This window comes from Solea solea, chromosome 8, assembly GCF_958295425.1.
Source record: "Solea solea chromosome 8, fSolSol10.1, whole genome shotgun sequence".
NCBI lineage: Eukaryota > Metazoa > Chordata > Actinopteri > Pleuronectiformes > Soleidae > Solea > Solea solea.
Window position 1 is genome coordinate 3,272,803 of NC_081141.1, and position 27,847 is coordinate 3,300,649.

The following is a 27,847-nucleotide window of genomic DNA, read 5'->3' on the forward strand; positions in this document are numbered from 1 at the left end:
ATTAGATTTGGCTTAGTTAACACAAGTTTGGTTACAATTTACACACACACAATATACAAGACACACACTTCACTCCGCTCACCAAGGGTGCAAATCTCACACATGACATGTTAGCTTGATGGCCTCTTCAAAGTACGAACAAAACGGCACACACATACAGCGCAGGTAAGACTAATTAAGCACAAAACAAGTACAAGAAAGTAATAAATGTGAAAATAAAGAGTAATTGAACCAAGATGATACTGCGTGAGCTAACTTACTCCAGAACAGAGGCTCAAGTGATGTGAAAGTTGCAGGCTAGCACGTTCCCGGGCTTTCGGTGACCAAACGTAAACAAAGGAGCTAGCCATACAGGTTCCGGGGTTACAACGAAGGAACGTGAATAATGAATAAGCTAGTCACTTACAAGTAGTTCTGATTAAGATTTGAGTAAGTGTGTGTGTGTGTGTCTCCATCAGTAAATTTAAATGTGTTACTTTAATACTTTGGGAAATCCTTTGTTCAGTGAACATGTATAATTTTTCCATCTTAAGTGGCCAGAGGCTCAGGTGATGTGAAGAAAAGTTGCAGGCTAGCACGTTCCCGGGCTTACGGTGACGAAACGTAAACAAAGGAGCTAGCCATACAGGTTCCGGGGTTGCAACGAAGGAACGTGAATAATGAATAAGCTAGTCACTTACAAGTAGTTCTGGTTAAGACTTGAGTAAGCGTGTGTGTGTGTCTCCATCAGTAAATTTAAATGTGTTACTTTAATATTTTGGGAAATCCTTTGTTCAGTGAACATGTATAATTTCCCCATCTTTAAGTGGCTATGGAGCCACTTAAAGATGGGGAAATTGTGGCTGTGGAGAAGAGGACGGCTAACCAGTGGAGGCAGGTAAAAACAGTCGCTGTGCTTTGAATGTGACAAAAATAATTGTTTGCCGGGGAAATGGGACACATTTAATTGGACATTCGGAGTGGAGGTGAAGCGGTGACGTTACTCCCTGACAACGGACACCGTTTCTGAATAATGCTGCTTTTTTATAGTGGTATATAGACGTTACTGGAGCAGAAGTGTGCCCCAAAGAACGTGACATGAAGCCCTCCCGCTTTGTACGTTACCCAAACGGTCGCAGAATGACTCGATGTAACCGAGTTTCTTCAAACCACTTAACTTTAAGACATTAAGGATGTTTTCAGTAACCTGCAAACACGAATCCAAAATCCTGCCCTCCAGGCGCTGACTTCCACTTTCTCGACTAATCCTGTTTGAGGTTGATTACATGGACGTCAAGCTCTCGGTGCAAAGTGCTCATTAGTCTTTAAGTAAACAACAGCCTGACTTTCTCGCCATATTCCTCTCTGAACAAACCTCTGAGGTGTTTATAGAACAGTGGTCTCCATTCAGGCAACATGTCATTTTAAAAGGAAACACACACACAAACAATCCTCAGGTCCATTCACTCTTTATTTTTAATTGTTCTGCTTTAAAATGATAAAACACAAGGTTTGACTTAAAAAAACAACAACAACAAAGAATCCAAAATGTATCAAAATAGAAATGTGTGCTCTTGAAATCAAACCCATCTCAGAATTCTATCATACATCAGTTTTTTCACAGCTATTATTTCAGTCATAACACACTGACAGTTTGTTAAATTCAATTATTATCATTATCATTATCAATTGTTAAAGTTTAACATTCAATTCACATGACGTACAGTAAATATGCAATAAAACAAGAGAATGGTTGTATAATAGTCAATCGTTTTTTGTAGGAAACACACCTTTGTTATACTATACATTAAATATAAAGCCACAAGTGACATTGTAGCTTAGTTCAACACAATTATATTTTTTTTTATGTACAGAGAAATGTAAACAGCCAAGAAACGATCACATAATCCCCTGCACAATCTTAAAATGGCAGGTATTTTGTTGAAAAAGCTGGGTTTTTTTGTTTCCAGTCTGTTGAGGCGAGCTCTGACGCTGCAGGTGGTATAGTTATTTTTATATTTTCACTACGGCCTACATCACTCTGACGGAATCTCTAACAGTGATACACGATATCAAAAATGTACTGCGATACAGAGAATATTCAACATACACCAGTGAATACATCTGACGTGCTATCTCAGCTAAGGCACAAAGGGAAAAAGTGCAGAGAGGTCACTTCACTGGATCCCACCTGAACAGAACTGCTCTAGAGGATGAGGTCTGAGGTTCGCTGGTGCAAAGTGGGTCGCATACATTATGTTTCTGCTATAAAGTCAGTGACTGTTCTCTGCCTCGCCGCCACAGGAGCAGAACCCTGAAAGCTGCAAACCATGAAGTCCATCACTCGAAGACTCCGAGGAAGACGATGAGTGAGTGAGAGGAGGAGGAGGAGGAGGCCGGTGACGCCACACAAAGTCAAGGCAAGGCAGGGAAGTGTCTGTCAAAAGATATTTGAAATTGAATATTCATAAAAATGCAATATGCAATATGCCTATATATATGTATATACATATATCTCAAGTTTGTATGTGCATTTTTATTATTATTTGCACTATAAAACAACAAAAAATCAAGTTTTAAAAGAAGGGTTTCTTGTGCTTTAATGAATTGATGAGTGCATAGATGAACGGATGAGAAAATGAACGGATGCTCGGTCAGGGTTGTGTGTGTGTGTGTGTGTGTACCTCGCGCGGTGATTCCCAGCGGACTCACACGGGAGGTTTGGTTAGTCCGACGGAGAGGCCGACGACCAGTGCGACGACAGCGATCAGGATCAACAGTGCAAAGGCGAGAATGATGCATTTCTGTGGATTTTTAGAGAGGAGGTCGTTACGTCAACTATGAATGCAAAGAGCAACTGGGCCACACGTCACGATGAGTGAGGAGCACGTTACCCTTCGGGACTTCTTCTGGTATCGCACTGCTTTTTTGGTCTCTTCCTTTGCACGACAAATGTATTCAGCTGCGTTGGTGACGTTATTCTCTATGTTGTTGACCATGTCCCCCTGTAAGTCAAAGGATCACAGTTATCTTATATACTAGGGTCGAGGACAAAGGTTTAGCCCTTAGAACACATTTAGAACACTTTTTTTCAACAGAAGAATCAATCTAGAGTGTCTTGTATCCTTTTTTTCAGCACAATCTATAGGCAATCTGATGAAAAAGGTTTGTTTTCTTCCATTTTCACCAACTATATAAACACACCTGAGCAAAAAGTGCTACGTTTGTGTAAAAATCGGATTGGATTTGTGAAATTTCACTTCACTTGGCAAGTTTTAAAGAGATAAAGTATATATTAAAGATAAAATAAAGAGAAAACAGTCTAATTTTGCGAACTCTGCACAATCATCACTTGATTTTGGTCTTATATGCGATACAAAATGAATCATAACTTTGTCTCAACGACACATAAGAAGACAAAAAAATGGATCAGTGCTGTGTTAGCACTAAGAGTGACTTTAGTATCATAAATTCATTTTTATTGTGAACTATATATTGCTCCATTCCAACACAGATACTTTTATTTTGAAATTCTGAGAAAATCTATCATGACAATTGCTTCCCCACCGAGCATTTACAAAGGATTATCTTATTATTTTTTTGAAGTAATTTTGCAAGTAGCTGAGTATAAAATGTAGACAATACTAAATGTTAAACAGCCCATTGTTTTCTACTGCTATCATGCTGTCAATGACACTTTATTGATGTATTTATTTATTTATTTTAGGCCCAATTAAGAAATGAATATATCAAATAAAGGATGAGATTTTACGCCCGCCGTTGTTACCTGAGACTCGACCAGCATGGCCATGTCCATGAACATGGTGTGAAGCTCTCGGATGCTCGACTCCAGGCGAATTATGTCCTGGTGACGCGACTCTATCTCGTCCACGGCCTGACGTGTGATCTGGGAATCGGAAATGATCTAAGGGAGCGAGTTAGATGAATCCAGGTTAAATTAAATAAATGGATCAGAAAACACACTTGCAACACACCTTTCCACCCACTAGATGGCAGTAACGGCTACGGGAGAGTATGGGAAAACTTACATCAGATGTGAATATTGATGGATTTCCGCTTTCTAACATGTCCTCCAGCTGCTCGTTGGTTGTCACCCTTCCAGCTGAATGAAAATAATTAATTATTCAATTATTACGTTTTGGTTTACATAGGAAGAAATTAACCTTTTAAGAAAATGTAGTAGATCATTAAAGAAAAAACACATTGGGCTGTGTCTAAAACTAAAAGTTTTGTTTTTTATTGTTATTATTATTAGTAATAGTAGTAGTAGTATTACAGGAAGACAGAGGCACAAAACAACTTCACTAATTTACAGACCTAAGATATAATATTGATAAAATTGTTCATTCTAAAGTGAAATAAAATACAGAACGATAAAGAATATTCAGTATAATATCCCCTGTTTAATAATCCCTCGTCTGGCCAGTAACTGTTGATGCACTGATTGAGCAGACAGAAAACAGAAAGTTATCTGTTATTCACCCCCGGGGACGTGGCCACAAACACTGCACTGCCTCACCCCCCCACCCCACCCCCACTGCTGTAAAGACAGTGTTACATTAACGTACGCTTTAGTGATTCTAAATAATAAGGCGTTAAATTAGTGTCCAGAGGAGCCCGGCACCTCTTATTACCGAGAGAAACAGCTGCTGAAACTCTACAAAACGAAAAAGAAGCTTTCTCTTCCTGCAGCCGTGCTTCCTGTTGTACAGCGCCCTCCCCTGGGGAGACGGCGCTCTGTGCAGGTGCTCGGTGTATGTCGCACACCTATTGTTATGGCTATTCCTCAGGGAGAGCGAGAGACGTGCACAGTGAAACACAGCACAGGGACGGCTCATGGACAGGCGACGGGCACCCAAACTGTATCACTTGTAAACGAACGGCGTGCACAGTGTGGCCGTGTCAAATACAGGTGAGCGACGGTCGCACAGGCCGCTGAGCCGTTTCCCAGGTGACACAAACACAGCCCAGGTATCAGGCTCTTCTGCCTGCAGTGTGGAGGAGAACTGGAGCCTCTCATTAATGCCAGGCCGCAGGGGACTGTGGGAGACGGTCCTATTTTTGCCTTTCACTACAGTCTCATGTTACTCACACATGCATAATACAATGCACCTGATACACACATGAAACGTCAGATTGGCAGAGCGAGAATTTGTCCGGCTACAGAACGCGCGTTAGATAATATATAACCGAGCATGAATCTCAATATGCAATCTGATGGGTGTATGTTCCTGACAGACGTTTAGTTGTCCCACTGCAGGGAAGTTGACAACGTTACAGTAAAGGTAATAAATAATAAACGTGCATTTAGAGCTGAAACAATTCAACGATTATTAATCGATTCACTAAATTAATCGACAACTATTTTGACAATCAATGAACCGCTTTTTCATGATTAAAACAACATTTCCGATTGTTTAAGAGTCTTAAATGTGAGTATTTTCTTCGTTTCTTTACTCTGGAGAACAAAGAAATTATTCACAGCGAATGATTTTTGGTTTGTGGACAAAACAAGACGTTTGAGAACGTCATCATTCCCAGGTTTGACAAACACCGCTCAACATTTTTTAAGGTCTTCTGATATTTTATGGACCGAACGATCGATTGAGAAAATAACCGACAGCTTATCGACAGTCAGTTGCAGCTCTACATGCATTCAACATCAAGGAGTATACAAATATAGCAGCTTATGAGATATTAAAATAATAAAACACAGAATAGCTTAATATTTGCAGTGTAAATATTGTCTGGGATGGGACGATGCGACGATAACGATGTCTCTACAGACACTGATATCAGTCCCATGCAAACCGCGGCGCTGTTAGCGACACATTTGTGCCATTTCGAGCTATTTTCAAAGACACAATCCTCCAATATTCTCTTCCCATAACGCAGAAACAATCAGCCAACCGCAACACGACTCGGCTCCGTCTGTGCAAAGTGAAGTAAGTGATCTACAGGACTGTGTCGGATTTCACAGTTTTATCTGTCAGACATCCGATCCAGTGATTTTGACCAGTAATCAGCTCGATACGGACGCTGAGTATCGGCTCATCCCTAATGTCAATGCCGTAATCTACACGTAATCTAGTCAGTACGTAACCTATAAACTGATCAACTGTTTTCTTGTCCTGGTGCCGTTGTTAGGTTTGAGTCCATAGACGCAGGGAGGAAACTGTGTTTCCTGGACCTGGTCCCAGCGGCGTCTCTGGGTTTCACGTGTCACACTTTTATCCCTAGATTTTTTTTTTTTCATAGCCATGTTTTGCCAGTGCCGTTATTTCCTTAAGCGTCTGGAACTGTTGCCTAAATATGGGCCACAATGTGTGGGGGGCCACCCCTCCAGGGGGGTCCGTTATTTGTCACTCACTTATCTCCAGCTGTCTCTGGATCCTTCCTTTGCTTCTCTCCCGGAAGAACACTTGCGTCTCGTTGTACTGGGTCATGACCTCCACAAACTTTCTGGACAGCACTGTGTGCTGAGGACGAGGGAGAGAGCGTAGCACAGAGGATGAAGAATAAATGATATTACAGGGAACTACGGTGGCCTTTCGAGACCAGAAAGGATGTTAATCGTCTTTGTTTGTGGAGTAAATCCACTTGGGCTTGATGTGGAAACACAATCTGGTGGCCTGTGTGAATCCAGACCCTTGCTTAAAGCACATATAAAAGGCTGATTGTAAGCATACAAACTGGATTTATCCACGCACATATCCCTCTAAATCTCCATGTGCGCTGTACCTGCGTTTTCTGGATCCTGAAGTCGACAGAAGACCGGTTCGTTTCATCATCCTTGGGCATACTTTGCTCCATGGCTACAGAGAGAGAGGGGGAGAGTCATGGTACAGCGTTACACAACAGCTGACCACATGGCATTGTTGTGTTATGTTGTTTTTTCTTTTTTACGAGGGAAAAATCCACTGACATTTGAGTTTGGTTCGCACCACGTTGGCGTTGCCCTTGATATCGTTGGTCAGCGCGTAGAGTTGATCCTTTGTTCCTTCAAAAATACACAAACAGAAGACGACGTCAGTCTGGGTTTGTTTTTGAAGAGAATGAAAAGAAAAGAAGGAAAAAAACACTCTCAGGGAGCCTCCCTCCTGTAAATATTGGATTTACTGTAACTTCATCACGTAACTAGGCAACGACCCCGTAGCAATAATGCAGCGATCACAAAGCGCAGGCCTTTTGTTACCATCTCTGGTGACCGGTACAACGACGCCGATCACAAATCACTGTAACACTTTTACATCAAACACAACCACGGACTGTGTTACCGTAAATAAAGAGGTCACGTCCTATACACAGCTTTTTTTTTGTGGAAGCAGCTTCTGTTTTGCCAGAAAAGATTTTACTTTTTTTCTCACTTATCTCCAGAAACAATTGCAAATGACCACAATAGAGTTTTTCAGGGGGCAAAATTGTTTCTTTCACAGGTTTCCGGTCGTCAGTCATTTATTTACAATGAGGAGGAAGTGTGGCGTTTGTTGTGGTTTTACTGCCACAGTGTGCCACAAAAGTCAAACTCCAACCTTACAATTACACAATAGGCTACATTTTGCAGTGTTAAATCGACACTGAAAGAGTTAAATTACCACTGTGTCCGAGTGTATTTGGTCCTTATTCCAGAACTGGTGTTAAATTAACTCTTTCTACTCCATCTGTTGTTGTAATAACTCTGAAAGAGTCATTGAACTTTATCTTTTAACTGAAATGTATCAACAACGTTACATTTATTATTTTACTAGTGTTTATTTAACAGGAACAGTCATATATATAGAGAGAGAAAGGCACTTTTATCTGCTAATTTCAAATCTATCCAATCTGTTTACATCTAAGTATTATTATTGTCCTTAAATGTAAGTAATACAACTGTTTCTGTCCTCTTCTGTCACCATCTCCTTTCCTCACCTTCCCCACACTCTCCCTGTAAAAAGCCTCACCCTTTCAGGCTCTATGTAACGTCTCCCCCTCACTATATAAAATAAAATGCTGTAGTATAGTTACTGTACATACAGATACAAAATAGCAACACAACTTATTTCCCACTTACTGTCATCAGGGTTGGGTGCAGTCAGGATCATGCTGTGTGTCTTCCTCACCTCCTCCACTTGATGGGAGATCTTATTAATGAGTCCTCTGACTTCTTCCACCTGCAACGGATGCAACAAAGAAGTCAAGAAATAGCACAAAACAAACAAACAAACGAAAGGTATTAGATGTGTACCCACCCTCCTGAAAAAGCCCTCCATGAAGCCATCTCTGTCCACAGTGACTGCAACATCCTCATCTGCCTGTGTCCTACTCTGTGTGGATGGGGGGGGGGGGAGACAGACAGAGAAAAGGTCAGGGTTTGTCCTTTACCTGTCTCTGTCTCTGTGTGCTTCAAGTAAAAAAGAACTTACAACGTTGAGTTCGGCGAGTCGATCCTTCATCACAAACATCAGCTCGTCGCCAGGACTCTTCGTGGCTCTAGTTCAACACCTGCGTCTTCCTGTAAGGAGTCTCCATGTGTAACACAGTGACACCGCGCCACCGTTCTGTGGACTGAGCGGAAACAGCCTCGCTGAGAGGAGAGAGGTCAGAATTCAACAAAGAACTATTGATATATCTATCTAAAAAAAAGACTGTAAAGACCCAAAACTTAAATAAGTCTCTGTCGATAATCCTCACCGCACAAGCGCAACAGATCCACAACACACCTCTGCCCTGTGACGTCTTTCATCCAACCCCTCTCTCTCTCTCTCTCCCTCACGAGGGATTACCCACTCCACAATCATCCATTATACTAAACAAATACAAAAACATGTTTATAATAATAAAAAAAAAACAACAACCTTTGTTTAATCCATTATGATCACCAGATCCGTGCGTCAGTCACACGAGATGGTGTCATAAATAATAAAACTGCGTGGCCCCTTAGAGTGGTGTTAATCCACATGGCCACACGGTGGCGCTGTTGGCCTTCGCTCTCGTGTGCGCAAAGGTGACCTTGTGCGCCTCCGGTGAGGCACTCGTGATGGATGTGACGACTCCTCCACCTGTGGGAGCCTCACCTGACTCCTGACCGTCACCGTGTTCCAGAAACTCCAAAACTCCAACCAAATCTGATTAAGATTGGGATTAAACACACATTCCCCTTTCATTTCTGTTGTGTGTGATATAGCTCGTTCCATTCCGTGTGGAGAGCTCGTGAATAGCATCACTGCGATTACGTTTTTATGAGCACCGTGGCTGCGCACGCGGTGTTTACTGGATCCGAGTGAGCAGCGTGAGTCCCGGTTGTTGTCCTGTAATTAAACCAGTGCTTCCTGCAAACTACTTATTTAAACCCACATGTTAATGCGTGTCTTTGCCTCCAAACAATAGTGTTGGACGGCGCAGCGAAGACCTCGAGCTTATCCACTGCCTGCGCAATCTCAAATTACGCACACATGTGCCTCTTACGCACGGCTCTATAACGCCCCACCTTGCGAGATCCAAAAATGACATCACGTTTTGCATTTCCCACGTTCAGTCCAGCAGCTCTGCTCGCCTCCACGGACCTTCTCTTCTTGCAGTTTCCAGATGCAGACACCGAAAAAGTGTCCGTCCGACGTGGGAATAAAGATCCCGGATAACAGTTTTCTGCATGGAAGTGGAAGTCGGGCTTCGCGTTTATCATGAGAGGGCAACTTCTTAAGTTTTTCTGCCTCAAGACAGAACTCTAAATCAATTCTTTTTTTCCACTGGCATTATTACTATTTGATTTTTTTTTTTCCACTTTGAATACATGGACTGATCACACGATTCCACATCTTGGAAGAATGAGAGACTCCTCCTGGATTCATTTTTATTTGGGGATTGATTAGTTGTTGTTGTTTTTGTTTTGTTTTTTTGAAAAGACAAGGGAAGACTTTATGGTACTTTTTTCCCAAAACTATGGAATTGTCTTTGCAAATTCACCTTTTTACAGTGTTTGTCTCGTGTATTAAGGTAAGATCACTGTCCTAGAACACGTAGGCTTATCGAGTGTCGAATCACAGCTTTAATAAATACATTTAAATGGTTTTACAGGTTTATGCTCAAGTGGTACAGCCCGTAAAGCATCCAGGTAGTATTTTTTTTACTTTTGTATGACAGCATTTTAAGTTGCCAAATTTCAAATATATGAATATAAAATAAGATTGAAAGCAGAATTCAGAGGATTTCATTGTTTACGGCTCATGTCATGAATCAGAAAAGTCTGTTAATTATAACATTTTTTACAGATGTTGGGTTCCTTATTATATATATATATATACACATATATACATGTATGTATATATATATATATATGTTTTATTTTTATTTTTTTATTATTTTTAAATGACGGGGAAAGTAAATTAGGTGTAATGAGACCGAGTCTGTTTTCGGGGAAAGCCATTTTACCCATGAACTCTCTGCCCAGGCCTGAGGGTCCTGGAAACAGCCTCGCATTATTGGCCTCTCGATGCTGTGGATGGAATCCATGAACTGTGGGACCAGATTGGAAACAGACCAGGTTATGTTAACGGAAGTAACATAAGTATGTGCCCCCCATAAATGGACTATATATATATATATGTATATACACAGCATATACTCATGAATAGATGTGCCACCTAAATGTCTGTCTGAATGCACTCTGCATGGTCCCACGCTGTTTTTCATCATCCACCATCCAGTCATCATGCTTTTCACAAGCGCCACAGCTACCATATCATGTGTTATATTAATAAGAGAACGTGTAGGATAACATTTTGTTGCAAATTATTGTAGATTACACAGTATGTCATTGTTTGCAGCCATGTTTGTCAATAATCCGGTTGAAAAATTGAAGAGGGATCAGGTATAGACTGGAGCATGATGTGTGTGGAGTCATTGTGGCCTCCCTGTGCTCGGCTCAGCATCACTCTGTCTCATACCTGCGCACCACGTCCCTCCTGTTGTCTTTTCCTTTCACTGTTCTCCTTTGTCTCCCGTTGTGTGTCCATTCAGGTTCAGGTGTTCACTGTTTGTCTCCACTCTTCTTTGTCCAGCTCTCAGAATCCACAACCACACTGTGCTCCCTTCCTCCCATAACTCTTCCTATGTGTATACCAATGATTCTGCCTTCACTAACATTTCTGCGACAGTAGGTGAGCATCAGTCACGTCCTTCATTCCCGCATCATCCACTGCTCTCTGTTGTCGCCTGTATTCACGCACGCTGGAGTTGAGCATTTAAGTTTTCTGTCCTTTAAGCACAAGATTTATGTCCTTTGATCATTTGTTTTGCAAAATATGAAGACATTTAGGCAACTGTAGCAATTTATGATTTCTTAATTGACTTTTTTAAGTGATTTTTTGCCTCTAAACAATTTTGCATTTGTAAAGTCACAGTAAAATAACCCAATTCTGATTAGGACCAAATGAACTCTTGATTATTGTGCAAAAATTGACTGCTGTATGTTTAAAATGTGAAGTCCCTGCTTTGTGCTCTGCCACAGACATTGTTGAAGGGATGGTTAACAAAGGCATCTTTCTGAATGGAGATAAGGGCGGCACTTTTCTCCACTTTGGAAACTACCAGAACACCTGCATTAGTGATCCTATCCTGTGCGGCCCCGAGGGTGAGTGCACCGACGTTCACTCACGCGTTCGCTTCCTTATTCCAGCCTCAAAACTCATTTTCCCTCATATCCCTCCTTCCTTCTCCAGGGATTACCTTCTCCTTTTTTTGGAAGAACCACGAAGCCCAGTCCCGTTTTGCTGTGGCCTCTGGCGGGAAAGTGATCTCTAATGGCTTCTCGGTCTACACCAATCCCTTGGTGGGATATGTGGAGTTTTATACCCGAGGCAACCACCACAGATGGAAGACCAACATCAAGGTTCCAGGTACTGGGGCACTAGTTTAGATCCATTTAGTCATTATAGGCGTTTTGCTGGATTTGAAAAATTCATAGAGAGATGTGATCATTCATTTCTCTTCTAAATAAACAATCATCAATCAATCACGTAATGAAATAAATCCAATGTGTGGTTTCTCGTCCAGCTCACAGGACAAGCTTGTTTTTTTTTTTTTACCAAGTAAAGTTTTCAGGGCGATGGATCAAAAACTCTGTGTCCTCAAGTTTAATAAAAGTGAAGGACGTTACACAATAGACCAGAGCACCACCACCAGCCCACCCCCCGTGACTCATGTGGATTATAGCCTGACCCCAAACGTTTGTTTTTTATTAGTATTCTTTTTATTTGTTCGAAATTTGTTCTTTGCTCTTCTCATAGACTTTTGTCATTCCAAAATAAATGAAAAATAGGGATGGAACAATCAAGAAACATTTATTGGTGAATAAAACTGGTAATATCAGCAATGACGGGGGATAAATAACATCTCTCCATCAGCTTTCCTTTGCTTGTATTTTTCCACTGACTTATTTACATCATTATTATTATTATTATTATTATTAGTATTATTCATCTCTGCTTTGTCTGCTTATTCTTTCCCAGGGCCTTTCTGGACCCACATTCTCTTCACATGGACAAAAAGCGATGGCCTGAAGGTCTACATCAACGGCACCTTCACGGCCGGCGACGCGACCGGCAACGTGTCAGAGAACTACGGCGACCCGTACCCCGACCTCGTCATCGGCACGGGCAACAACCGGGCGTACGGCCACTACGTCACGGGCGCGTTCGACGAGTTCGTCATCTGGGAGAGGGCGCTCTCTCCAACTGACATTCTGCTCTACTACGGTGCAGCAGTAGGTAGGAACGTCACGCGCCACTGGGGAAGTATTTCCTGTCAATCTAAGAAACGGCGCACGTGCTACAAGGCCTCGGAAATAGAGGTCAAGTTCCCCTCCTTGCATTCCGCCCACGGCATTCATGCATATCAACGAGTTATTAAAAAAAAATACACTTTTCCTGACTTTCCACCGTCGACGTGCCACAGCTCACATAGTTCTGCCTTATAAGTATTTACTGTCGAAGAGTACGGAGGCGTGTTTGGTCGCAGGGGCAGATCGTTTTTGAGGTAAAGTGACAAGTTCTAACGCGCGCTGAGATAAAAACCCCCACACACTCTTTGTCTGTTTTCGCTCTCTTGCTGTTTACCTCCTGTGGTCAGCTGCGTGCCATAAATGGACAAAAGCAGGTCGACGTTTATTAGGACTTTAATATTTGCAGCGTTATAGTCCTTATTAGCAAAGCCTGCTGAATTCTGATCTTTTAGCCCCGACACGGGCTGAGTCACCTTCTGTTGTGCATGAAACAGCCTTTGTGTGAATGGCGACGCTCTAATAAAATCTATTATTGTGCACTGTTAGATCTTCAGCAGGCGACGTGTACAGCACGGTTTCTTCGTCAACGTCGTTACCAAAAGCGATATATTCCACAGAACCATTACCAGACACGGAGAGCGCGACTGTTATGGTTACAGAAAAATATTTTTCTGCCACTTCTCTTGAGCACTCGTATAAAATGTTGCGTTGGACCAAAGAAGCGCAGGAATGGTTCACACTGATCCCCGTAACGTATGTCCTTATACGGCCTTTGTCTGGTCGCTAGTAAGTGCTGTTTTTATTCAATGACAGCAAAGACATAAAATGTACCCGAGCTTTGTACAGAAGCTGGTGGAAGAGTAAATAACACCAGTGTTGTGATTTATCTCCTTCCATGACTAGGCATGGTCCAAACTCGTAAAATTTATGCTGCATGGTGGAAGTCCAGCTATATTTTAGCAGCTGAGTCTGGTCAAGTTCAACGTCGGTCCTCATAACAACAAGATAAAGAGGCACAGACTGTGTCGACTGGAAAATCAACCCACATCAGTCAGAAAACACGTAACCTCCTTTCTCTGTCTTTTCTAGGTCAAGCTCTCGCGTCTGCCACGACGCCCAGATCCTTCAGAGAAGCTACTTCGGTCACGCCAACGCTCGTAAGTGTGCCGAGCCACACATTTGACACCAAATACATCGTATTCACTGTGAAAGTGCGACATTAATGTTCGAATTATACCAAAATATGAGCAGAGAAAAGATAAAAAGCTCTTGCTTGAATCAGTGGAAACACAAACGTCAACGACGGGGAAACAGATACTGAGAACACATGTGAATAGAACACTGTTCATGAAAGGGCTTCAGAGATAGAAACCAAATAGAGAAGTAGAAAGTGGAGACAGCTGCTCAAAACCGCACACAAAATGGCTCCCTGTAGGGCATCTACACTAGCGTTCGACAAAGAGCAACACTGAATTATTTGTCCAAAGACAACTCCCTGAACTCATCAGTCACCACACGTCCTGTGTATGTTGGAAATGGGTACGCCCCCCCGACAGTCGACGTCAAGTGATGCGTTGTCTTCCCCCAGAGAGCCACCGAGGTGAGTCCTCCTGTTGTCAGCAGTCGGCGCGAGGAGGTCCAAAGCTCCCCGGACCCGGAGTCCATGCCAGTGCTGGGCTTTCTGAAGGTGCTGCCCAACAGGACCATTCCGCACAACGCTGCCAACAACCTCACACAGGTTTTACACTACACTGTAAAAAAAAGAAAAGACTCAGTGCTCGCCCATGTGCATGTGTGACGCAACAGTTCCCTGATGTCCGCTCTCTTCCAACCAGGCTTTTCTCAAAAGCGTGGAAGAAGTGCTGTCCTCCCCGCCGCTGCCAGAGGTAAATGAGTTCACGCTGTTGTTCTAAATATGACATGATGCAACATGTGCATTTTGGTGATTACTTTAATCCCAGGCTCTAAAGAGATTTTAACACTGCATATTTTTTTGGGGGAGAACTGACGCCAGCAGAACTAACATTATATTTGACAGTTTGCCTGCACCGGATTATAATGTATAGTCAAATGCCATGGTAGAAATTTAAATAAAACGGTACTTGCTGTTCCTTACAACAAATTGCTCTGAATGTAAATCTGCTGCGTCTTGTTACTGAACACTGGCTCCGGCCAAATCTTACCCTCGTATACAAACATGTTCCTGCCAGGAGAAAGTCATCCAGAGCAGGAGAGTGGTTTCAGTACATTTACTGCTCTGAAAAAGCACGCTTGTTTTTGTAGGACCGAGCTGAAACACATGTTCCTCATGAGAACGTCAAACTTGGACAGTAGATACGGGGCTCAGCAAACCGTCCAGTGATTACTTTTTCCAGATTAGTGCCGAGTGACAGAAAGTTTCACTCTTTATCAAGTTTTTGTTGACTTTAAAATTAAATAGAATCCCAGTTTTTTTTTTTTTGTGCTGTTTGCTTGGCCACACTATAGCCAATTACATTTCATTGCAACATCTGGATTGATACATTAAACATCTGACACATGGTACACGTTTTGAGTAACCTTGAATGACACCGATGATGAATTTACAGGAAACGACGCAAAGCTGCTTACCTCAGCATAAATTTGCTCCGTTATGACCGAGTGAGGCTGTAGGCTGTAGGCTGTCGTTAATATTAGCTGGAAGCAAAGATTTGTGAAATCGAAATCATTTCACCGACCTCTTTTCCACATGCGCTGCCCTTACATAGTCAGGAATCGTGGCTGAATGCTAAGCAGTAGTTAAGCATTCGTAGCAGATGTGGAAAGTGATTTGATAAAAATCTGTATTTGTTGTGTTATTACTTTACTATCATGACTTAAACCTGGAGTGCATAACCTTTATTTGTGTTCATGATGAAGTCGGCTCCATGTTACTCTATCAGTGTTTTTTCAGTGCAGGGGTGTTTGGAGCTTGTGTCGCCCGGTGACATTATGTCACTAAGTATTAGAGCTAGGGATGTCCCGATACAACTTTTTCACTTCTGATACAATACCGATATTGCAGCCTTGAGTATTAGCCAATGCCGATATTAATCCGATACGATATCAGCACAAATCTTACATACTTTAATTACATATTTTGTAGTGTGGAATGTTAGAATAGGCTTGATCAAGTGATATTACTTAAACAGAAAACAATAGTCAGCAACAGTGGATATGAGAAAAACTGACCCATTTATTATTAACCAATAGGTTACATAAATTTTAACCTTCAACATAAGAACATTTGATTTTTTGCCATGTTAATTTCATACAGTCTATGGTTAATTTCATCAGGAGGAAAGTACCAAGTGCTAATTGGGGTGTTTTCAGAGCACCCGTGTTTCACAGGTAACAGCATGTCTTCAGAGAGCACCCCCCTTGTTTTCACAATTTTGGATTAGCCCAACCCACACAGGGTGAGTGACTCGTCCCGCAGGTAAACCCTGGAGCCCGGGGACCGGTCCCGCAGACGTACTTAGGTCCGTCTGTGAAGCCTCAGGACACATTTAAAACACAGCAAGCTCTTGGCATGACTGGTTTTTGGGGTATTGGGGTATAATTAACAACTGTTGAAAGTCGACAGGTGGCCCTGGTTTATGAAATAATGTTGTTTTAGCAGCTCGCCTCAGGATGAGCTAGCGTGGTGCTAATGGCTAACTCGCGCTCGCTGTGCGGCTTCATCGCCTCTGATTTCAGAGGTTAAAAGCCTTAAAAGCCCGACAAGTACATTTTGATTGACAGCTTTTTAAAAGCCCGAACCCGGTTACAGCCCGACATTATTCAAATGTGCGCACACATTAAAACAAAAAGACAAAAAGCTCTTTTGCCTTTTGTCAAGAATGAGTCATTTATACATTTACGAGAATAAAGTGGCAAATTTACGGTTTTAAAGTTCTACGACTCTAATCTCGTAAATTAACGAGAACAAGTCGCACTGTAGCTACTGCCGGACCTCGACTCCTTCTGGATCCAAAATCTTAATTATCAGTCGGATTGCTTCTCGAGAAAATGCAAAACCCCTCTGAATGGACCAGTTCCAGCGATTTCCTCCATGTCCGCCTGGTTCTTTCTGCGGAACAGATGCATATTCTTTTTAAAGTCCCGATACTTATGATAATGGTGATGCTGATGTGCCAAAAGATGAAGTATCTCCTTGTTTGTGAAACCTATTCTAAAGTACAATCCCACGAAATGCTCCACGGCCCTCGTTTTAAAAACTCTCCTCTTCTAAAACAACAGGTTAGAATATTGCGACTTTATTCTCGTAAATGTACGACTTTAATCTTGGATAAGTCCTCTGTTAACATCGTAACATCGCAGCACTAGGAGGAGGAGATCTTCAGCTCTGCTAAGTATATCAGATGAGTGCTTCTCTTCCTTGGTCAGGTCTGATAGTCTTACTTGACAGAGCCTGTTTTCAGACGCAAATAATGTTACATCATTTCTGTTCACAGAGACCAAAGAGAAAACAGCAGGATAATAACATCACCAAAAAGTTAAACACTGAAGCTTTAAATAAAAGTAAAAAATGGTATTCCAGCTTTAAAGTTTGGGGTTTTTAGTCCATCTCCAAAAATACTCTACTACACTTTCCATTAGGCAGCAATTAGCATCGTTGTCTTGTTCCTTCCTGCATGGTTAATACCATAATTAGTCCTCTGTTTGTAACACAGTCTTTCTGTTAAAAATGCTTAGTGTCAAACCTAAACTGCAGTTCTTCTAATGACATCATCACAGTTTCTTAGAGCGCAGCATCTGCTTTATGACTTGAGTCATTCAGGGATCTAAACGGCATCCTTCTCTCCACTGTTTTTGAACCAAAAAAAACGTGTAAACACACCTGTCACCCACCCAAACTGTCCTACATAGTCTTTTTCTTTTATTTCTGTTGCTGATTGTGGAAATTTCCCTGTCGAGCAGCAGTCCATCCCTGTGGTCAGCGGGCTGATCGAGACCGTGGACAGAGTGATGGAACACATGGTGACGAAGCTGGAGCCCGGCCCGAACACTCTCGTCACCCTGGACGGAACATCGTTTGTTGCAGGTCAGTGTGGTGTCAGCGCTCCATAAGGAAGACAAGGGAGTGTCGCGCTGACATCATTCGTTTTCTTATTCAGAGAATATATCGGGTCAGATAAGCTTGGCTCGAGCCCCTCCACTGCCTCTCGTGGGTGTTGGCCCTTGTTTTTTGCGTAATATTTTGTTTGTCACAGAGCCTGTTTGTGTTTTTCTCCCAGGGGCCACTTGATATCTTTAATCCACCCTTGATAAAGGCTTGTTTGTTGCTCATCTTTAATTTGTTTCCCTCAGCAATGTTCTAATGTCTGACCCCCACAGATTATTCCCTGATGAAGCTTCCGCAAAACTACAACCTGCCACATTATCGCTTCCCCACGGAGGGCAAGAGCTACATCTCTGTGCCCGGGGAGGCTTTCACTTTGCAGTGTAAGTACGACTCATGAGCGATGCACCAAACAAGACTTTTCTTATCGGTTAATCTGTTGATGCATGTGTTCAGAAACTAGTAGCTCAGTTCGGTGTGAATACTTGACATTGTTTGTGTTTGTGCACCAGTTCAGCCAAAAGAAAATTATCCTGTGGGGAGGAGACGCTCATTCTTGGCCGGTTATTTATTATGCTTAGATTTAAGACAGCTACCAAAGCAGTACAGTGGTGGACAGGAGTGCCACGACAGCTTTTGTGTTGCATTATGGTGCGCTGCAGAAATCCAGCGATGGCTTTAACGCTGGCAGTTTCCCTTTTATTCAAAACAGAACGACTGAGAGAGAGAGAGAGTATGAGAATTCTCTACTTTCCTGTGTCATTAAAAAAGAATGGACTCGCATAGTGGAGTGAAGGAGAGCAGTAATTACAGCGGACCTTAAAACCCGTGTTTGTTTAACTTTGTGTTCAGGTCAGATTCCCTCGGCTCCACACGTGTGCAATGTGTTGCTGTGCGAGCGCGAGAATAAACCGTTCTCATAATCCATTACAGGATTAGTATCACAAATAGTATACGGGTCATTAATAACTGACACTTTAGAGGGTGGACTCATTTGACTCATAGCTCTGAACACCTAAGTGAAGAGGAGCTTTTGTACTGTGTGTGTGACACACTGGTGCCGTTTTATTGTCTCTGATTCACTCCTGGCTACCTCCACATGTCTCGTGGTACTTCCTGGGAGTCGCTCTGTGTTGAAACTCGTCTTTTTTTCGGAAGGGTAAAATCTCTCCCGCAGCATATACGCCACACATTTGTTTGACATTAGCCCACTTTTGTTGTCGCAGTCAGCAGGGCGTGGGGTACAAGGCCTTTGAAAGGAGGAACTGGACCATTAAGGATTTCCTCCAATTTAATTGTTTATGCTGCACCGAGCTGGATGATCGGTCAGATATGGGGGGGGGGGGGGGTTGCTGCGTAGGGAGGAGGGGGGGGGGGGGGGGGGCTTCAGACCCCCTGCACTGATGAAGTCATGTAGAGGTTTCATAAGACTTCCCGACATCCATGTGGGCTGCAACCCTTTTCACTTGTGTGTGAGCGTACGTCTGCTGGTGCCAGCGTGCGGCAGCACGGCACTGTTAATTAACTTCTCTCCTTTGTGAGCATTTTAGCGACACTGCTTCACATTCCCGTGCCTTTCACGTTCATATCTGAGTTTTCTTTTCTTCCCCCCCCCCCCCCCCCCCCCCCTCCTCAGCTCAAACCACTATTGTTGGCCTCTTCTACCACAACATGCACAGCTTCTACAAAGAGATCAGTCCTGTCAAGACCAGGTAAGAGAAAGGGACAACACCCGAGGGCAAACGTTTATTAAAGTAGGTTAGGTCCAATCTGATCACAATCAAAGCTTTATCGGGCTAGTTTTGGTTTTGGCAGCGGACACTTCCTGTGTTCCCCCCCTCACTTCCTGAGCCACAGTACAGCTGATGCCTGGAGCGAAGGTCTTATCAACCATCATTCAACAATCATCTAACGCTCATCTCGGCACTGAATGATACACCCTGCCATTAGCGCTACACATCCACCACTTCACCCTCAGCATTATCTCATTCCTGGACCAGCTTGTGAGACTGCTGTTTATTTTTACCAAACCTGACACACCAGCGATTAGACATGTTTTCCCACTTTGCACTTCACAGATGTCGGCAGTACAGAATGTAACAGAGAGTATGTGACGGGACACTTGGTCTCGCTCTCCAACTGCCCGCCCAGGTGACACTTCCCGATGTCACGTACCAAGTGCTCTTGGAAAACTGCTGCTGTTTGTGCGACTGATTACACAGACACACGATGAAAGTCCAACTTAATTGCTACTGCCTGTGCCCAAACTCTATGTAACACCTCTGTCTTTTCCATGTGCCTGTATCTGTTTACGGCTCCTCTTTTATCCTCCTTTGCCTTCTCACGTTTTCGGCTTCTTTTTCCCCCCCGTCTGTATTTCAGGATTAACGAAGCAGCGGATTTCAAGGATCACAAGATCCAGGTAGCGAGCTGTCTCATTTCCCTGAAAGTGGAGCCGTCGCCGGCCCTGTCGTTCAACCTCTCCGGAGCGCCGCTCATCAAGATCGTCCTGACGCACGTCCTGGTAAGACTCAGTCCACATGTGTCCTCTTTTATGACTAATCGGCCAATAACCCTGTGTGTGAGTCAGTCACAATGTAAAAATGTAATGCTGGAAAAATGAGGGGTGTCAAATTCCAGTCCATTCCATATTTAGCGCGTTATGTTTTTTTAATCGCGCTAATCTAATTTTTAATCTCTAACTTTACTTTTTTCTGTATGCGAGTTGCTTTTTAATAAAATCCGTTTTAATGTGTTGGGCTTCTTGTGGTTGTGCTAATTAAAGGTAAAGTGATACTCCTTCTGTGTTAGAAGGAGTTAGCTTACCACCGAAGCGGCTCAAGTTTAGCCTACCGCGTCAACGCAAAGCACCACAGCTAACGTTAGTGGCGAAGATGTTAGCAACTTAGCGAGCCATAGCAAAGCTCTTCGGCCAAACTTAACGCTCCACGTATGAGCAAGTCTGCGTCCGGCAGGTTACTTTATAGACCCTTTCGAGAGCTACGTCACAGAAATGTGCGCGCGCAGTTTGGGGTCAGAAAACAAACTAAACTAGCGGAAGTAGTAGCACTAGTACAAGTTAGCACACGTAGAAGTGGAACTAGTCTATAGGCTACTAGGCTTGGAATGTTTGTATACAATGAAAGGGTCTATATGGACCTGATGTCTTTTTTATTTGTATTTTCTAATTATTTGGAGTAAATATAAATAAATGACTTAATAAAGTCACTTTTTGTTATGTATCAATCTTTTCATCTGCCATTATAATGAATTTTAAATGAAAATACATCAAGTTCAAGGATTTTCTGAACTTGATGTGATGGTGAGATTAAAAAAGAGATGAATTAGATTAATTACAGATCCTAATTAATTATATGTCTATGATGTACCTGTGACAGCAGTAGTCGGATGCCCCCGTATGAAATCTATCAGCTCTATTTTTGGCCTTCTCATACGCAAGCACATGATTGTCTATCACTGACTAGTGTTCATGCAGCTGCACGCTCACCAGCACATACAGCAAATCCTTTTTTGGTTTTCATTAGTCCAAATGTTCCCTCTTGGCTCTCAGCGCACAAACTGATTATGGACATTTGAACTGTCGACTTAGGGGGCTTTGAAAGCAACAATAACTTTATTTTACAAACAACATACTTTTCATTGCTGCTTTACGGCCGGGCCTGTGCCAGTTTTCCATGGGAAGTACGTTTAAAAGTCGTCGTGAATATTAGCTTCGAAAAAATGTGTGTCACATTAGCCTGAAATGTGGCGGCGTGCTTCACAGCATGTAGATTTCTTTTTCTATTTCTTTTCAATGAACAATGGCTTTTATAGTCCAGTAAACAAAGCCCTCATAATGTAACGTTGATTTATAGGACCCATACAAGAATAATTCACTTTCTATATTTTGTACAAATCAAAACCACGCAGCTTCATGTCATGCAACCATGGCAATATTGCTGTGTTTCCCTTGACGGACATAAATGTCTATGCTGCAGTAATCTGGCCTGGTTCCTGCAGCAATACTTAAATAAAAGTGTTTGTTTGAGTGCACACTCAAGAGAGAGAGGGTTAATAATCTCCTGTGTTGTGTAGGTGTGTCTATTTTTGTTGGACGGCCTTCGCCTCTGATGTAAGGATAAATCAGGTTTCTCACATTCTTTCCCTCTCCGACCCATTACAAATAGGCTATTATACTTATTACTAAAGCATACAGATTGGATCGCGCCATGCCAGCCCCTTTTCAGCGTTCCTTGGGCCGCATAGTCTTGGCCGATGATTTATGTTTCGGAGCTGCGTCGTAATTTCACTTCACAGCGAGTGCTTTTGGCCGCGAGTGCATCCATGAACGGGGGTATTTTCCTATGATTTCAGCACAGACCCGGATTTGCATTAAGTGACTATTTTTGGAGCCTTAATGTCTTTGGCGACGGGCAGATACTTATCACCTCCCTAGCCTGGAGGCAGGGAGGGCAGCTAATACGCAGCATGCGGCCGACCTTTCCCGCCGTTGTTTACGTCGCTCTTTACTGTCTGCACAAGTTCGACCTTAAAGATGTCGTCCTCTCATGGCACCAGTTGAGCCGACTAGAATAGGGTGATTTGCAACTGACCTCTCTGTTTATCCCTAAGCACCCGGGGACTTCATTAAAAGCTTGCGGGCGGGCTTGACTGTGTCGAAAGCAGAGCTTCCTCACCTGTCTCTTCATGCTGTCATGGTTACAAAGAGTCCTGTGTTCCACCGCTTGTGCTGGACAAACACTCACCCTGCTGTCATGCCATCCATTTTCTTTATCTGACACCTCACCATCATGGTGTAGATTAATGGGGCCATCAACATAGAAAAATGTCAGGTACTGAAGGTCAAAGCTGGGTGTCAGCGTGAGACCTGAGGTCAAGCCATTCCCAGCTGACTGAGTCAGAGCCGCGGTGCCGCCGTTTTGTGCCATGTGCCACAGAGTGACTTTGATGTTCTTATCGATGTTGCCGGAGGCCCGCCCGCTTTCTCACGCCATTCAGCTGCGGTGTTGATTGGATCCTGGCTCCACCGGTGATTTATATCTGCTGCCGAGTCCAGAAGAAGAAGAAGAAGAGAAGAAAAATGAGGGAGGAAAGCATTCGGAGTCCGTAGTTAAACATTAATACATACTTTAAAAGGCTGGCACCTCCTCACTGTCCCTCTCCTTCCGTCAAAGCATCTCACTCATGGTTTGAAGCGATCGAGTTGGAAGAGTGAGTGGAGAGGGTTTAAAAAACAGATTTTGATAAGTGAGGGTGACTTTATTGGCTTGAAAGATGGCACAGTGTGTCATTCCTGTTGTAATTTGGTTTTCCTCGTGGCTAAAGAGCTAAATGAGAATTTTGATGTTACTTTTCACGTTTATGTTAGTTTACAGACTGGGAAACCAGTGGTCTAATGCCATAAACTCATTCGTTTAATTGATACACAGTTGAAACGGGAGCTATGTGCTCGACTGCTTCCTGGCTTTGTTTTGGAATTGAATGAGAGTTCTTCTTAAAATGTCAAACGTTTCACACACTGCATATATTTTGTATCATCATAAAATGTGTTGGTTTTTAAAAAATAATAATTTTTAAGGTGGAATTTCTCAAACTGGTCTCCTTTGCCTTCAAATATTCATCAGGTGACTTTGTGACTTTTCAGTTTATTCCATTTTTAAAGGAACACAAAGGAGAGATTGGGGGCCGTGAGTGTGACCTGTGTTTCGTGGGATGTCTAGACTTGTTGGAGCTTCCTATACGCGTGGAAAAGAAATGGCTCGATTGTTCGCCGACTTTGACGATAGACATGCTCACTTTCTGATGCATTTACACTCAGTTGTTGAATCGAGCGTGCCAACGCTGCTATCAGCTGTTTCAGCCACAATAATAACTGCCCTTTATTTTGCCAGGCTTTTAATAACTACTCAGCATACGCCCAGCTTAGAGCTTGTGGGCAGAGAAGCCCCACCACCAACCCCCCTGTCCGCCCCCCTCGCTCTCTTTCCCAACCACCCACACCCACACACACATTCAAGTGCGGGCTGCGTGAGCCAACATGCTGATCAGTCACAGATGGCGATTGAGCCATTTGCTGTGCCTCTCTCTCCAAAAAGATTTTCCCTCTCTTTCTTTGGCCCCTCGCCATCAAGTGTCCCCTCTCTCTCTCTCTATCGCCACGGCAACCTTGTGACCGCCGCCTCTCGCGGAGTTCTGAGGCCCCACAGGAAAAGCCTGGCGCGGACTCTGTCTATAATGAGTGATACAAATGATGTTCAGCTGTTGTGACACTTTCTTGTATTTCTCGTTCTCGGGTCCAAGTTTACAAACGACGATCTGTGACTACAGGTCCGGAGATTGACAGCTTTATTGTTCACCCTTCTTTGATAAAGTCTATGGCCAACGTTTAAACCTCTATTGCAGCCCTCAACCTTCTAACGCAATCATCTATAGAAACAGGCCAGAAACCAGAGAGACCTTACAGAAGGCCCCGGTGAACTCCCACAGGAGCTCAAATACAGGCGTGGACCCATCCAACCATTTTCTACTGCTTTAGACTCCTTGAGATCGTCAGTCGGTGCAGGGCAACCATTTGCTCTCGCACTCACATCCATTGTCAGTTTAGAGCGTCCAGTTCGACCTGATCCCTAATCTGCATGTGCTTTTGGATTGTGGGAGGAAACCAGAGTCAAATCGGGGACATGGTTACCTGCTTGCTGCGAGGCAACAATGCTACGTACTGTACCACAAGAAGACTGGAAAAAAGGCCACTCCAAAATAATAAATAATACAAGATATTATCTTGGTAAGATTTCTTAAAATAAGACATTATATTTAAGCCTTACAAGATAAGGGTGACTGATTTTTAGGTATATTTGACTAGAATTGTGATGTTTTGTGTCTCATAATAAGCTTGTGATGCTCAAAAACAGTATTTTCCCCTCAAAAGTAGCATTTTTTTGTCATCCTGTTTGTTTCAAGTGCATTTAACTCATTTTTAGTTCTAAAATTGTGACACTGTTCTAGATTTAAGTCCAACACCTACTTGAAATGAGATTAGAAACTGGCATTTTGAGACAAAATGTCTTGGAGTTAGCGTTCCTGGAAAAAAAAAAGCAGATTTGTCGTCTCAGTTCAAGTTAAGTCCATTTCTTGAAGTTGATTCATCTTTTACAAATAACACAGCGGCTTAAAAACCTTCTGATGTGTCAAAAAAAGCTTCATCTTGGGATGTGACTCAAAACTGTGACTGTTCCACAAGATATTCAAGACGCACTGTCTAAAAACAAGCGCCTTTATCTCACTTAAATCTTACTCTTTAGGGGATTTTGTCTTAGATTAAGTGTGATGAGATATTTTGACTAGAGATTAGAAGCGTCATCGATGCTGTGCTCGCTCACCTGCGTGAAAACAGCGCTGTAACTTTATGTTACTAATTGTCCCCGAGCTTTTCCTCACGCCCTCCGTGCATATCGACACGTCTCGTTGTTTTGCTGTCTACCTCAGAGACTGAGCGGAGCCCACAGCTGCACGTCTTATTACATTTCCCCCGACGGCATGATCTCACTCAAGGCCAGTTGTGTTTTTGCTGCATGGATTTCGGATCGTTACTCCGTACGCTGTGTGTGCGGATCTGCTCACGTCTGGCCTCTGATTGAAAAGCCCTGTTACAACAACAACAACCGTGACATCTGTACTCCATCAGTGCCACGCTTTCATATACTGACCAGAAAGTCGCTCAGTGGGAAGGTTTTGCTCAAAAGTCCCAAAGCTGGTTGTTAGAATAATGTCACACCATACCTCTTATTCTCCTATAGCAATAAAGCGGGGTTGGGTTTTTTTCATACTACAGCAGCAGTTTGAAGAAGTGCATGTGTGGCCTCTCTGTTCTTTTACTGTACACAATCTATTATTCAAGCACTTTTTGCCCACAGTACACTTCCACCAAAAATGTAATGCGAGCTTCATGAGTTTCGCGGCTGTCGCGAGCCCGGATGGAAGTTGATAGATATACCAAATGTAGAAAGTGCAGTCCAAATTACACCCTGGCTCTCAAACTGGTGTGCTCTCAAATATTTGAAACATTTGAGGGAAAAGGGAGATCGCTCTCTTATTCACTTATGCACAGTTGTGGAATGTTTCCCACTGGTTTTTATAAATTTAGCCCAAGCAAAGCTTTTATTTAGACTCATTTGCTCCTGGAATATGCCTGACTGCTCCTGTGGCTGCGTATTGTTGTACCACTGTTGGGTGGAATGAGTGGGTGTGTGTGTGTGTGTGACTTTTTCCAAAAATGATCTCTCCTAAATTTGCACAACACGAGAAAAAGGCAAAAAGTCAAGATCGAAATCCCTCAACTGCCTCATCCTCTGTTCTCAATTATGTCAGTGCCAGCAAAAAGCTGTTCACTGTAGAGGGGATATTCTTTTATTCTATATAAATGTTCCATTTCTATTGACTTTGTTTCACCATTTAAATGTTCAACATCTCCGACAGAACGTGTGCGCCCGTGTTAGTGCTTCAGCGTGGCCTGCGTCGATCGTCGCCCGTGTTCACAAACAAGGCCGGCTGGCGTTGCGTAGCTCTCCCCATCTTTTCCCCATTTGCGCCTTTGAACCAGATGTCAACAGCTTAGACATGAATTGGCCCGGAGTTGCCCATGCCTTGGGATTTGCTGGTGCATGTGCGTAACCACAGACAGGCCCCCGGCGTCCAGCTCTGCCAGTCACTGAGCGCCTGACAGAAACCGCAGAGAACAGAGGGGCTTGCGCACGTACAAATTGCCGGGTGCCGAGCGCCGCATTTGAACTTTTGCGATGCACACACGTTGTTTATTTTAATCCTTCGTCGTTGGGCCCAACGGAGTCGTTAAAAGAGCAAATGGATGACATGTGCTTTTTGTTAGATGGACGTGTGGAGCACAAATGGCAAGACGTCCTCAAGGGCTTCTCGATTCAAGTTGGGATGAATTGCTGATAGGGCCGTGTTTCCATGAGCAAGTCTTTGGGACACACCATTAAATAGCCATTATGTAACACACTATCACATTACACTTGTGTTATGATGACGACATGGAGCTAAGATCCAAAAGAGTTGCGTCTTGTATTACAGTATTTTTGTCCATGTGCGGCTGTTTTTATGTTCATTTATGTAAAACCTCTCCTTTAACTTGAACGTATCTTACTATACAATACTATACAATTACACTGCATCATTGGAAATTGGGAAAGTAGCTCCTTTAGGTTGGTTACCACTGGATTATACCCACTTACAGAATGTATTGTAATGTAATACTTGATGAACAGACAGAGAATTGAAACACGTATTGTAAAAAACAGATTAATACCAGGGGGGAGTGAGTTAGCCGTGGTTGAAGCATGCGCTGTAGATGGAGTTGTGGTTGACAGCTGCACAGAGGCAGACACAGTAGAAGACACCACTCTTCTCTTTCGTCGGCCCATCACGATCGCTCACCCTCTCCTCTCCCTCTCATACAAGGCTCAAATTGGTTTTCAAGGTGGCATTTGCCGGCCTCCTGTGGCTAATAAAGAGCTGGTCTTGGCGAGTGCGGGCGGGGTGTTCACAGAGTCGGGCCAGATCTCGCCGGTGCATTTTTAACACTCGCCGGTGACTTTCGGGATCCTGCACCTCTCCTCAGATAACAAGTCAAAAAGCATCCACAACAACAGAGCGTTGCTAGAGAGCAAACGTGGCCAAGCAGCACTGTTTGTTAACCTACACGTTAGTTTGTGTCTGGCCTGTGTCCCGCCTGCTTTACTGCGCCAAATACACTGCAAAAACTCTAAATCTTTCCAAGTATATTTGTCAAAATAACTCACCGCACTTAATATAAGACAAAACCACCCAAAGAGTAAGATTGAAGTGAGATAAAGGAGCTTGTTTTTAGACGGTGCGTCTTGAATATCTTGTTACGTTTTGAAAACATCTCGTTTTGAGTCACATGAGGTTTTTTAAGCTGCTGTGTTATTTGTAAAAGATGAATG

At 43.1% G+C, this 27,847-nt stretch overlaps 2 protein-coding genes across 3 annotated transcripts in view; one reads left to right on the forward strand and one right to left on the reverse strand.

The window, feature by feature from the left end:
* Positions 1-1,447: 1,447 nt before the first annotated feature.
* Positions 1,448-8,690, reverse strand: stx2b (syntaxin 2b). Its single transcript, XM_058636162.1, has 11 exons — positions 8,406-8,690; positions 8,232-8,306; positions 8,054-8,153; positions 6,926-7,000; positions 6,742-6,815; positions 6,371-6,479; positions 4,029-4,102; positions 3,767-3,904; positions 2,874-2,984; positions 2,664-2,783; positions 1,448-2,416 (listed from the first exon to the last, which is right to left on the reverse strand). The coding sequence occupies exons 1-10, from the start codon at positions 8,442-8,444 to the stop codon at positions 2,688-2,690; spliced, it is 891 nt and encodes a 296-aa protein (XP_058492145.1). The 5' UTR covers positions 8,445-8,690; the 3' UTR covers positions 1,448-2,416; positions 2,664-2,687.
* A 254-nt stretch (positions 8,691-8,944) lies between these two features.
* adgrd1 (adhesion G protein-coupled receptor D1) overlaps positions 8,945-27,847 on the forward strand; it is a 28,852-nt gene continuing 9,949 nt past the window's right edge. The window contains exons 1-14 of one of the 2 annotated variants that reach the window (XM_058636159.1): positions 8,945-9,975; positions 10,057-10,093; positions 10,430-10,546; positions 11,040-11,138; positions 11,489-11,611; positions 11,700-11,876; positions 12,489-12,746; positions 13,850-13,917; positions 14,349-14,498; positions 14,596-14,646; positions 17,702-17,825; positions 18,119-18,226; positions 19,480-19,555; positions 20,226-20,367. In XM_058636159.1, the coding sequence (XP_058492142.1) occupies positions 9,922-9,975; positions 10,057-10,093; positions 10,430-10,546; positions 11,040-11,138; positions 11,489-11,611; positions 11,700-11,876; positions 12,489-12,746; positions 13,850-13,917; positions 14,349-14,498; positions 14,596-14,646; positions 17,702-17,825; positions 18,119-18,226; positions 19,480-19,555; positions 20,226-20,367 (1,584 nt within the window). In that variant the 5' untranslated portion in view covers positions 8,945-9,921. The remainder of the gene's footprint in view (positions 9,976-10,056; positions 10,094-10,429; positions 10,547-11,039; positions 11,139-11,488; positions 11,612-11,699; positions 11,877-12,488; positions 12,747-13,849; positions 13,918-14,348; positions 14,499-14,595; positions 14,647-17,701; positions 17,826-18,118; positions 18,227-19,479; positions 19,556-20,225; positions 20,368-27,847) is intronic. The other variant, XM_058636160.1, reaches the window with a different exon arrangement.